The 11782-nt window shown below is 42.7% G+C and overlaps 3 protein-coding genes across 4 annotated transcripts; all 3 read left to right on the forward strand.

The window, feature by feature from the left end:
- The first annotated feature begins 470 nt into the window (after window positions 1-470).
- On the forward strand, window positions 471-3092 carry BCIN_05g02500 (hypothetical protein). The gene is made up of 3 exons (XM_001560011.2): window positions 471-2183; window positions 2301-2333; window positions 2399-3092. The coding sequence occupies exons 1-3, from the start codon at window positions 564-566 to the stop codon at window positions 2414-2416; spliced, it is 1671 nt and encodes a 556-aa protein (XP_001560061.1). The 5' UTR covers window positions 471-563; the 3' UTR covers window positions 2417-3092.
- Window positions 3093-3193: 101 nt separating this feature from the next.
- Window positions 3194-5286, forward strand: BCIN_05g02510 (hypothetical protein). 2 transcript variants are annotated; one of them, XM_024692908.1, is made up of 3 exons: window positions 3194-4373; window positions 4432-4773; window positions 4825-5286. In XM_024692908.1, exons 1-3 carry the CDS (start codon window positions 3570-3572, stop codon window positions 5002-5004), a joined length of 1326 nt encoding a protein of 441 aa, XP_024548690.1. In that variant the 5' UTR covers window positions 3194-3569; the 3' UTR covers window positions 5005-5286. The 2 variants fall into 2 exon arrangements, with proteins under 2 accessions (XP_024548690.1, XP_001560060.2); XM_001560010.2 differs by having other exon boundaries at window positions 4432-5286.
- Window positions 5287-7660: 2374 nt separating this feature from the next.
- On the forward strand, window positions 7661-9999 carry Bcpgx1. The gene is made up of 4 exons (XM_024692909.1): window positions 7661-8197; window positions 8262-8687; window positions 8737-8958; window positions 9013-9999. Exons 1-4 carry the CDS (start codon window positions 7837-7839, stop codon window positions 9372-9374), a joined length of 1371 nt encoding a protein of 456 aa, XP_024548691.1. The 5' UTR covers window positions 7661-7836; the 3' UTR covers window positions 9375-9999.
- The last annotated feature ends 1783 nt before the right edge of the window (window positions 10000-11782 follow it).

The raw sequence follows: 11782 nt of genomic DNA on the forward strand, positions 1-11782 counted from the left end.
GCAAGGGCGAAACTTTCTCGTGGATTATTTTTGGAATACATGTTAGCAATCTTTGATCGTTTGAATGGCATGGTTGATTCCTGGTGTATATTTCCCGGCTGGCGCATTAGGAATTAGCGGGACCTCAAATATATGAGTTACACCTCTGTAAGACCCAGAAAAATATTCGTTAGATTGTATAGTAATGCCATATTTTGCATTTACGCAGATTAGGCGATATTCTGGACTGAAATATCAGTATAAGGATGTTTATGATCAGAGTTAAAAGCAATGAAGACTAGCAATATTTATCAGTGAAGAAGGAAAAGAAAGAAAGGGATTGACAATTAAGGAGGTAATGATAGTGATAGTGGAGCACGCGGGGAGACGCTAATGCATACAGATAAGCCCTACAGAGTCCCAACCACGTGATACTATCAAAATTATGTCCAAGCTTGTTGTTGAATTGAAACCCAAACCTAAGGCATCAAGAATAATATTGAGCTCTTTCCCTCCAAAGTGATTTGAGTACTTACGAACCCCCTACTCTCAAACAACCAAATCTTACCGTTTTCTCACGAACCATGGATCCTGGACGAAGAGCCATGTTGGAGGGACGCGCGCCTCGGGAAAGAGATATCACATCTCCACGTCGCGACGATGCCAATCGAATTTCAAAACCACAACGACCGGCAGGCAACTCTAGTTCTAGACCTTATCGCAACAACCAAAGTCTCGAAGACGAACAATCAAAGAAATGGGTAGCAGAAGAGGACACTTTCGTTCTGAAGCAAGCAAAGAAGAAGGCAGATATTAGAGTTAGAGAAGGAAGAGCGAAACCAATTGACTGGTTGGCGGTCATTCTTCGAGTGATCGATCCCGATAAAGATCTCCTTGATGCCGACGAAGAAGAGGTCCAACTCGACGTTGTAGATCCAGAGGGCGTGTTTGAAGGGCTCAATGATGCGCAACTAGGAGAGCTGGAGACCGACATTAATTCTTACATTGCTCTGGAGAAGAACAAAAAGAACCAAGATTATTGGAAGACGATGCAGATCATCTGTCATGAGCGCCGTCAAAAGTTAAAGCCAGTCGGTCCTAATGAACGAGCTGTAAGCTCTGTTGCTGCAGATGTAGATAAACTGCTAGGGCCCAAAACATATGAGCAGCTGGAAAGTTTGGAGGGACAGATTAGGGCAAAGCTCCGTTCGAACGAACCAATAGACACAGATTATTGGGAACAACTCCTAAAGAGTTTGTTGATTTGGAAGGCGAAAGCTAAACTCAAGAAAGTTTATCAATCTGTGTTGGACACTCGGCTCGAAGCCTTACGAAAAGAACAACAGGAGAAGGCAGAAAGTGTTCAAAAGAAGTTACAAGTACTATTGTCTGGCCCAGCACCAGTGGTTGAAGAGGGATCACAAATACCAACTTCGATCGCCGCACAAACACCCCGTCGTCAGCCTCACTTTGCCTACTCAGAGAAGCATGACCCAGAACCGTTACTCAAATTAAGGACTGAAGACAAATCAGGCGAGATTATTGACGAATCTGATTTCCTCAAAAAGATCGTTGCCGAGCGCCGGAAAGTCTTGAAGCTAGGTTACGTGCCTTCACGTCCACTTGGTCCAGAAAAGAGTATCCCTGGCACTGTCAGTAAACCTACCACATCTGCCAACAATGCGCCTCCAGGTACACAGCGCTTTTCCGCTGTAGTTACTGAAGATTTTTCACAAGCTACAAAAGCATTGTACGATAGAGAGGTGGCAAGAGGGGTAAATGAGAACGAGGAAATTTTTACGGCGGAGGAAAGTCTTACAACGACTTCAGCTCCTCAATGGGCAGACAAATACAGGCCAAGGAAACCGCGTTATTTTAATCGAGTTCAAATGGGTTACGAGTGGAACAAATACAACCAGACCCATTACGATCATGACAATCCCCCTCCAAAAGTTGTCCAGGGTTACAAATTCAACATATTTTATCCGGATCTTATAGACAAAGCGAAGGCGCCAACATTTCGAATCATTCGGGAACATGGTCGAAAGAGAGGAGAATCATTTGCGCCTGCTGGAGAGGAAGATACGTGTCTACTTCGCTTCATAGCTGGACCTCCTTATGAGGACATTGCCTTCCGTATTGTTGATAAAGAGTGGGACTATTCTGCGAAGAAAGATCGTGGCTTTCGCAGTACTTTTGACAAGGTATGTGTGTGGCTTTAATGTTCTGTTGGTCTGCATCCTGTCTACCCGTCATGCAGTGACAACCTCCAAACTTTACTTACGTTTCTGAAGCTTGTTCCTTGCTGACATATTCACTAGGGTATTCTCCAGTTACACTTCCAATTCAAAAAGGTCAGTAATAATCATAACAAAACACAATATTCCCACTTTTTAAATTAAGCTAATTTTTCGTTCAGATATACTACCGAAAGTAATCACGATTCGCGAGTTTCCTGCTTGCCCCATTGTGGCACCAGAGTTTGGGAAGTATCAGTTTGGTTGAGATTTTTCTTTAGCAATCATTGAGCTCACAAATAAACATCCCCAGATTTCTTCCACGTGTGTTATGTCACACAAAGGAACTTTGTACTTCCGTCAAAATAATACTACGTACATGACGGCAACGATTCGATGCATGAGAGCAGCGTTAACACGGGAAAATGAAATGAGATCATTAAAACTATCTATACATGGAAGCATTAACACCGGAGAATACGATTGAGATTATTAACATCCTTTATGTATCTGATAGCCTTTCTTAACAGCGTTAATAGTAATAATTTGGAACTATTGGCACAATTCATAGCAGTAATGAGATGGAATCTAGTCGTTTACTAGACCTTTTCTTCGATACAAAGTAGCTGCGTTTTTAAATCTGACACAAAACTCCGGTTCGGCTTTCGTTCGTGGGTGTCGTTGAGATTGAGTAAGTCGAAACGGTTTTACGGGTGGCTGATTTCCACATAGTCCAGTTACTTCAAACAAAAACAACTCTGTGTTCCTTCTAGAATAAGAATTAAGAACAATTGAACCAGACAATTCTTTGTGATTGTGCCCGCTCGAGGCTGACGGTGGAACATCAGAATACTCTTCTAGGTTTAAATTCAAACAATGCCTCTCCTGGTACAATCTCTAGCGTTATGCAGCACTCCGTTTTCCTCTCTCCCTGTATGACATGGATATGCAGACCTACAGCCCACCTATTTGCAGCAGAACAACAAGCGATTGCTATTATGAAAAGTTCATTGTAGAGCTCACACTGTTTTTGGAATGTTGCTGCCCGGGGAGCCTGTTTGCACACACGTCAAAGGCTTGCATCCATGTGCTGGCATTCGCGCTCCTGCATTATGGCCTTGTCTTTTCAGAACCCTATGCCCATAGTCACAAAGCTTTCAATGTTCCCACTGCTTCTTACGTTCTAGATTTCCTTTTTTGAATAACTACACCCGAAGTCCTTTGCTATCCCAATTCTTTGAATTCTCCGAGAAGACAGACACTATCGTCTTACAATAGAGCAATCCATCGTAAGGGTAGCACTTCGTTCAATAGACACATCATCGGCAGCGAGGTTGAGTAGATTGTTTTCAGATGGTCCTCAACATGGATTCCGATCACTTTCAGCAAAACCCTCAACATCACGATTTGCCTTGGGACTTTCAAGCTTCGGAGAATATTGGAACAACAGCACATCCGCAAGCTGATGCTACATTCCCATCATTTGATGGACTACCTCGAATGGGTCCAGATCAGTACTTCATGGACAGTTCATCATCATCTCCCATGCCCAATAATGACTATAACCTTACTACATCGCAAATGCCGGGCTCGCAAAACTTGACATCTTGGACCCATCAAGCGCCATTAACTTCTGTTTTTGCGGACGACCAAAATGGCTACTCTTACGATTGTCCAGCTGATCTCTCTGGCCTTGAGCAACAAAATTCTTTGAAGGCTTTCGATAATGTTCCTCGAACTACCTGGCAACAACCTTATGCTAATATGGGCATGACCTTACCGGTATATCCTTTTGATACTCGCGACAATTTTGGATCTATGGTATCATCAAGGGCTGACCATGGCGAAAGATCTAACGATTGCATAATGATGGATACCACACACAAGACCATCAATTCTACGTCTCCTTCCAGCCTATGTTCTGAAGAGGATGGACACAGCTCACGCGAGCCTACTGCAATGGACGTCGACGCTGACGGTCAAGGCGCAGATGAGCAGCCATATGCAAAATTGATCTATCGAGCATTGATGAGTGCACCAGACCATTCCATGGTTCTACAAGAAATCTATCGTTGGTTCCGAGAAAACACCACTAAAGGGAGCTCGGATACCAAAGGTTGGATGAATAGCATTCGTCACAATCTATCAATGAATGCTGTAAGATTCTATGATCAAGTATGCTTAGCGATACTGGAGCTAATGTTTTCAATGGTAGGCATTCAAGAAGACAGAACGGAAGATTCCTGGAGAAGAAACGAAAAAGTCTACTGAGTGGGTTTTGGAAGATTTCGCAATCAGAGATGGGGTTCAGTCTACAACTCGATATCGCAAAGGGACAGGTAGCAAGAAATACCCAAAATCAGAAACTACTCCAAGTCAAAATTTTCTAGGTCGACACAATTACAATGCGATCAAAAAGCCTTCCTTTCACTCTGTTGGCAAAGGAAAGCTACAACGTCAAAGAGGCAGAGATGATTCAAGTTCAAGACGAATGCTCTCAACATCCTCTAGATCGGAACCCGCAAGATATCCAGGTAGTCAATTACATACCTCAGATGTAACTTCTGTTCCAAGATCTCCACGACGACTACCTCTGACACCTGCACAGGAGAGCTCCGGAACTTACAGTCCTATCATCAAAGAGGAAATCTACAATCCCGCATACGATCTCTATAGATTTGAGGATTGCCAAGGAGTGCTTCCTGATGACCAAGACCCGCTTTTTATGGACAATCAAAATACACAGTTCATGCAGGTTCCTCCGATGTGCGCGAACAACCAATACTAACCATTGAAAATTGTTGGGTGACAGAGTATCGAAGTGTTTGTTATGTATTGTAAGGGTGGCAGATCTGCTTTGATACATCGAATAGATGCACATTTCGTTTGCTATCAAAACATTGCATTGCTGGGGGTTCATTGTATGTACCGGGATCTAATGTTGCGGTTTCTTGTCTATTTGCTATAGCTTGTCCGGAGGGTAGTTGTCCAAGATCTCTAATTTCTTTGATCAGTGGCATCAGCGGAAAAATTTCAAATATCATGGGCGTTTGTATGTAGGGTTGTTCCAAAGTTGTTTATCATTATGATAGGTCATATCTTGGTGTTCTTCAGAAATTTGAAATGCTGTGTGATTTGCATGAGAAATGAAGTCTTCATCCTGGATAGTGGTTTTCATGCTACTCGGCATCGGCTATATGCTTGAATATCACTACTTTCTCTGCATTGTGAAGTAGGATTGATCGATATTGCCTCTTTGCATCTTTGATGTGCTCAAGGGCAGGGGATGCAGTGTTCGATTGCCTCGAAGTACGCTCCTCAACAAGAATTTCAGTGATTAAAATGAGGTTGGATTGCATCACCCCACCGATATCCTGGGAAAGATTTTGTTGGTTGGGTTCTATGCGGTGGCCCCGCCGGATGAAAGTGCGCGCCGTCCATCAATCCAGTAAACTCATAGGCATGCAGCATACTCCACCATCCAAAGTCCAATAGAGAGTCTTTAGCATTGTTAGCGTTCCAAAGGACCTTGTCCTTGTCCGTATACTGTAACCACACCTTGCGTCGAAGATGTTGAAAATGTCATCGAAATCCTTCTTCGCAGTATATAATGTATCTACCAAGATACATCTTTCCCATTACCATGAGCCTATGCTAATAGGTGTACACTCCTTTGAGCACAGCATCTCAATCAAGAGTTCATCATCTCGGTTTTCAGCTCCAGGAGCCGGGCTACTGGGCCACATCTTACTATGTGAAATCCTCGACAGAATTGAAAAACGAGCTCTGTCACAAGATCAGACGGGTAGCACCTCAACTTCAGTACGACTTCGAACGCACATACATACATTTCAAGATGCAGAATATCTATAATACGCCTCCCGTCCTAAATCAAGTTCTGTTTCTGATCAAACGAACATTCCGAACCTTTTGGTGGTGGTGACAGGTATCAACGAAAGCCACACGAGCATGATACCGATTTCGCTCTGGTTAAGATGCGCCCAGACCAATTGGGAACCCTGAAGAGAGATCACTCGTGACTATCGGCGAAGAATAATCCTCTCGATGTCATTCAGAAATGTTTTGACGAAAGAAACAACGCGCCAAGTCCACATAATGACCGTTGAGAAGGAGGCGTGCAAAGGCGGCAGCCACAACGGTTTGTCGAAAATTGCAAAACATGGCACTTCCCGCGAATATAATGTCCCTCAGAATTCTTTTTTGCTCATTACAGGCATCAAGGTCTGAGCCGTTAATATACAGTACACCTGTTTGCTCTATCCTGTCATTAGGATTCGTTTCCGGTGCATCCGTCCATCATGAGCGCGAACCTCATTGTGATGAGAGCGTACTCCGATGCTCTGCATTTATCTTCAGCGGTATGACAGATGCTTATTTTCGAATCAAGGGGCGACTCGGTTCCATTCATGCTTTTTACCACAGAAAGGTGGGTCATTGGTAGGGGATCGACGAGTATGTCCGTATAACAGCCGTCCCTGCATCGAATCACATCTCGCATTTCTCGGATGATTCCGCCAGATCTACCCGTCAGATAGTGTTGGTGAAGAGAATGAGACATCGCGGCGCCAAACCACACCGGAGATACCAGTACCCGCTGTATCCACCCAAAAAATGCCAGGCTGTTTTCAACAACGATCCGAGATAACTCCCATTTTCAGTGCCGGAATGGGAGCGAGTTGAATGGGTATACTCCGAAAACATGATAAAGCAAACACTTGAAAGATTTGACACATTGGACTACCCTTGAAGCACAATTTCCTGCCTGCAAGAAACTCGGCTGCCTGTTTTGCTTTTGATGATAAGCTCAAAAATACCTTCTCGGCCGACATACGCTTGCTACTAGCTAAGCAGAGTCGCGATTCGTATCAAAGTGAGCTCCTAAGTGGCGAGGACTAGAGAAGTATGATGAGAAAAGGCAAGAGACACAATAGATCATGCCCAGTTAATCACGTGATCATATGCATGATCAGTGCTTCGTCTCCTTTATGATTAATCTCCCCCCTTAACTTTCTGTATATATCGTCCGAGGCTCCGAATAATATCCAGGACCCTAATAAATGCGAGTGACATTTTCCGAGACCTACCACAGCCGCTAGCATTGAGTGATAGATCTTCCGCAAGGGTACAGCTCACCGGTCGGAAGAACCCATCGAGTTCCACCAATAATCAAATGCAAGGAGGACTCAAAACAAGGATGAAGCTTTCCTGTACCTGAAAAATCAAAATGAACCAATACGATTTATTTAAAAATTATATGAAGTTCCGAATTGATGCGGGGTTTTGCCCCTCCCAAGCTTTTCTTTGATAATCTGGGGATGAGATTATCTCCACATTTTCTCAAAGATGGGATGAAATGCCAGGCTTTTGCTCCAATGATGAGCTCACCGTCCTCGTCACCGAACCCAAGCCAAGGGAACAAGTCCGGAGAAATAGAATCTCCTTTAATTCCCCTGAAAATAAAGTGGAGGGTTCGCATGGTGGATCTATCTAGAGATAGGGCAATATATAAGTCCTACAAGACCCCGAGCATAGCTATGAAAAGTGCCAAGCTACTTCTTCAATTACTTGGGCAACTGAACTATCGGTTTCATACTTCAAGATGCATTTTCAATTGAGCACCATTCTTTCAATTGCTTCAGCTGCAGTTGCAGTTGCAAGCCCAACGCCACAGGACGATTCATGGGATCAAGCGCTCGCTCGTCGAGGTCACCCAAAGCACAAATCAGCAAGGCCAAACGTGCAATTCCATCCCAAGAGTCTAGACACACCTGCACCTTCTCCGGCAGCTAGAACCAAGACTTGCTATGTCAAGAGTTCCGGCAATGGAACAGATGACTCTCCAGCCATTATGAGCGCACTTCACGAGTGCAACAACGGTGGTCATGTAATTTTCAGTAAAGGCGTGACATACTTGATTGGCACAGCAATGGACTGGACTTTCCTCAAGCACATTGATCTCGGTATGCAATTTTCAACTCCACGCCAATCAATACATTTCTAATATTTTACTAATGACTATTGCAGACATTCAGGGTGAACTTCTCTTCTCAGACGATACGGCATATTGGGAAGCCAATTCCTTCAAATTCGTCTTCCAAAATGCCACCTCGTTCTTCAAGCTTGGAGGAGAGGACGTCTTCATGTATGGTGGTGGCACCCTCAATGGAAATGGACAAACCTGGTACGATTATTACGCCAGCAACATCTATGCACTCAGACCAGTCCTTATCGGAATTGATGGACTCAAGGACTCTATCTTGTCAGATTTGGTTCTACGTTATTCACCACAGTACTACAACTTCATTGCAAATTCAAGCAATGTTGTATACAACAACATCAACATTGCCGGTGGAAGCTCGAGCAAAAACCCTGCAAAGAACACTGATGGATGGGATACATACAGAAGTGATAACATTGTTATCCAGAACTCTGTTATCAACAATGGAGATGGTAAACACCTTTCATTCCGGACTCAAAAGCCTTGCTAACCAAATTCTAGATTGTGTTTCTTTCAAGCCCAACAGCACCAACATTTTAGTTCAAAACCTTTTCTGCAATGGTTCTCACGGAATTTCCGTTGGATCCCTTGGTCAATATCCTGGAGAATTTGATATTGTTGAAAACGTATACGTCTACAACACCTCATTGCACAACGCCACCGACGGTGCACGTATCAAGGTTTGGCCAAACACTGCATCAGCTCTCAGTGGTGATCTCCAAGGTAAGAGCATTCCCCTACCCTCACTTACCAATTTCACAACTAACACACCTATAGGAGGCGGAGGATCTGGTAGAGTAAACAACATCACCTACGATACAATGTACATCGACAATGTCGATTACGCCATCGAAGTCGACCAATGCTACGGTCAAAAGAACCTCACTCTCTGTCTCGAATTCCCTTCCCCTCTCACCATCACCGATATCATCTTCAGAAACTTCACCGGAAAAACCAGCACCAAATACCAGCCACAAATTGGTACATTTGCTTGTTCGAGCACGTCAGTTTGTAACAATATTGTGGCGAGTGGCATTGATGTGTTGAGTCCTAAGGGTGTAGACGAGGCTTACTGTCTTAACGTCAACGAGACCGCTTTGGATATTACTTGTACTACCGATTTTTTGGGATTTAATTAGGTGGATGGATCTCTGTAGCTCCTGGCTACTGCGAAGAGACGGTGTATACTTTAAATGATGTTATGTTAATATTACAAATTTGTTAAGATAAATGGATCTAGACGCGTGAAGTCGGTCTGCTGCACGATGCTTTATTATCTTATCATACAAGTGTACAACTTCTATGAATCCCCCTTTCATCTCACGATTTTTTTTATGTTGCTTCTCTCAAAAACCTCACATCTCTCTTCCAAACTTACAAATTCACACATCACTCAATCAATGCAGCTCAATCCCGAACGATCCGTTCCTCTACTTCGTAATTTACCTAAGGTTTTCCTCAAATTTCCATCCGAAACTTCCTTCTTATCGCTGAACAAATCTCTCGGAGCAACAAAACTCGTATTTAAAGTTTTGTTTAACGTTTGTTCCATTTATTTTTGTCTCCACTCTCCCCTTTTCTTTTTAAACTTATTTAAGGTTCCAATTAAAGTTGCATTGAAGGTTTCATCCACGGTCCACCAGTGGATACATGAACTGATAGGACACTGCAAAAATGGGCTTGTAAATATCTCAGGAATTGTGATAATGATTTGTTAGAGATAAATAAACAATGAGAAGACAGATTCTGATATCAAATAATTGAAGATGGAATTAGTTAGAAATTTCGAAAGTTTAGAAAGAAATGTCTCGTCAGTTCAAATACCCATTGGTGATTCGACCTTGCGAACCTAATGACTGAAGGTATGCATGAATTTTCGTCCGGATTTTGCTGGAAGTCTCGTCCGAACTTAAATACACTGCAAGCTTCATCTTGATATTTGTTTGGTACTTTGTTGGCTACCTATCTAGTCAAGGAATGATTGAAGTATACAAGTTGTGTATATTCCATCCTACACTTCTGAGGAGGAGTAAATGCATTCGTATTGTATACGTGAATTCGTACTAGAGGTTTAGATCCCCTGAATCCTACTCGTATAGTGTGCATTGACTAATATATTAAAATCTTGAGAGTACATTGAAATAGTACTTTATACACTACAATGATTGTTGGCACCTGCCACCACTGCATAATACACCACATTTCCTTGATACCTCAATTCAAGCCCATTTTTAAGCAAGAAAGAACTTCGCCGAAATTGGCTGTGTGGTGAAGACTTGTGGAATCTGCGGAGGCTTTGCAAAAATGTTGGTGAAGCCGGAAACGTAGAATCTGGTAGACTATACTTTTAGGTTATTAGTTACTTTGAAGACGGTTCTAGAGAAGGTGACGTCGGATTGTTATACTTGGTACAGAAAGACAGAAAGTTAGGGAGATGACGTCGAGGGATAGACTCATAGACTACTCGTGATTTTGATAGACCTTGTCAGTTTCGACAGGAAAGAGGACAGGTGCGAACGTTTGATCAAATAAGCATAGTGCTATTTATGTAGCCCACTCTACTGCGCATGAGTTTAAACTTATTCTCAAAGTTGAGATAACAAAGAAGTGATGATTGAGGAAATTGCATTCACTAACTGAATGGCTGAACGAATTCCCTAGAACACTAGTGGGTATACCGACGGGACGCTACAAAAATTGACTTAGAAACACCTCTTGAGATATGGATATGTGTATCTTAGGAATTGTTGCAATAATTCATTAGAGATTGAATAATGAAAATATAGATTCTGATATGCAACAATTGAAGAATGAAATAGCTAAAAATTTTGAAAGTTGAGGAGTGTCTCATCAGTCTCTACACCCACTAGTGGAACACAATGTTTATAACTCGGGTACACCCATGATCTCGGATACCTAGAGAGTAGGTCGCCTCGATGAAAGTTAAGGAAATATGGCGAGTTCTGCATCGAATCGATGAATGATGATTTCAAAAGAATCTTCACTGAACATGCGAGTCGACAGAAATCTAAAACGGTCTGGACGGACATCAAGTTTATTCTAAAGCTAAAGAAGCGTCGATAGCATGTACTTGCTTGTTACGAGGACAAATTCCTAGGCCTTTCCCAGAGAAGATCCCTAGCCCGTGTATTACAATTGTGAAGTGATCTATACAGTAAGATCACAATGGTAGCAGAAGATCTTACGCATGCCTTCTTCTATTCCATATAGATAGGTAGAGAGAGATACTTGCATGTAGCAGATGTGCTCTTTGTGCTTCGGTGTATGTATCTTTGCCCGAGTTCCATTCCAAAAGAATCAACATCACTCGAACATGCAGCCCATACTGGTGCACCCAAATCGATTCTGGTTCTTTTTTTTTTTTTTTTTTTTTTTTTTTGAAAAATATCATTAGTTTCTGGCAGTAAGTTTTGGGATTGAAGATAATGGAAGACTACTTAGGTAGCTACAATGATACCGTCGGCCATATGAGTCTGGTGTCTCATCCGCTTTTCGACTTTTCGATAGTTAACCTATAGATGGCCGA

Source organism: Botrytis cinerea, chromosome 5, assembly GCF_000143535.2.
Source record: "Botrytis cinerea B05.10 chromosome 5, complete sequence".
NCBI classification, from domain to species: Eukaryota; Fungi; Ascomycota; class Leotiomycetes; order Helotiales; family Sclerotiniaceae; genus Botrytis; species Botrytis cinerea.

Excerpts from the sequence above, each read along its gene's own strand:
- BCIN_05g02500 (XM_001560011.2), top strand. The coding sequence starts at position 564 with ATGGATCCTGGACGAAGAGCCATGTTGGAGGGACGCGCGCCTCGGGAA. Across the intron at positions 2,184-2,300 it reads TTCGCAGTACTTTTGACAAG|GGTATTCTCCAGTTACACTT; the intron begins GTATGTGTGTGG and ends CATATTCACTAG.
- Bcpgx1 (XM_024692909.1), top strand. The coding sequence starts at position 7,837 with ATGCATTTTCAATTGAGCACCATTCTTTCAATTGCTTCAGCTGCAGTT. Across the intron at positions 8,198-8,261 it reads CCTCAAGCACATTGATCTCG|ACATTCAGGGTGAACTTCTC; the intron begins GTATGCAATTTT and ends TGACTATTGCAG. Across the intron at positions 8,688-8,736 it reads TGTTATCAACAATGGAGATG|ATTGTGTTTCTTTCAAGCCC; the intron begins GTAAACACCTTT and ends ACCAAATTCTAG.
- BCIN_05g02510 (XM_001560010.2), top strand. The coding sequence starts at position 3,570 with ATGGTCCTCAACATGGATTCCGATCACTTTCAGCAAAACCCTCAACAT. Across the intron at positions 4,374-4,431 it reads ACAATCTATCAATGAATGCT|GCATTCAAGAAGACAGAACG; the intron begins GTAAGATTCTAT and ends TTTCAATGGTAG.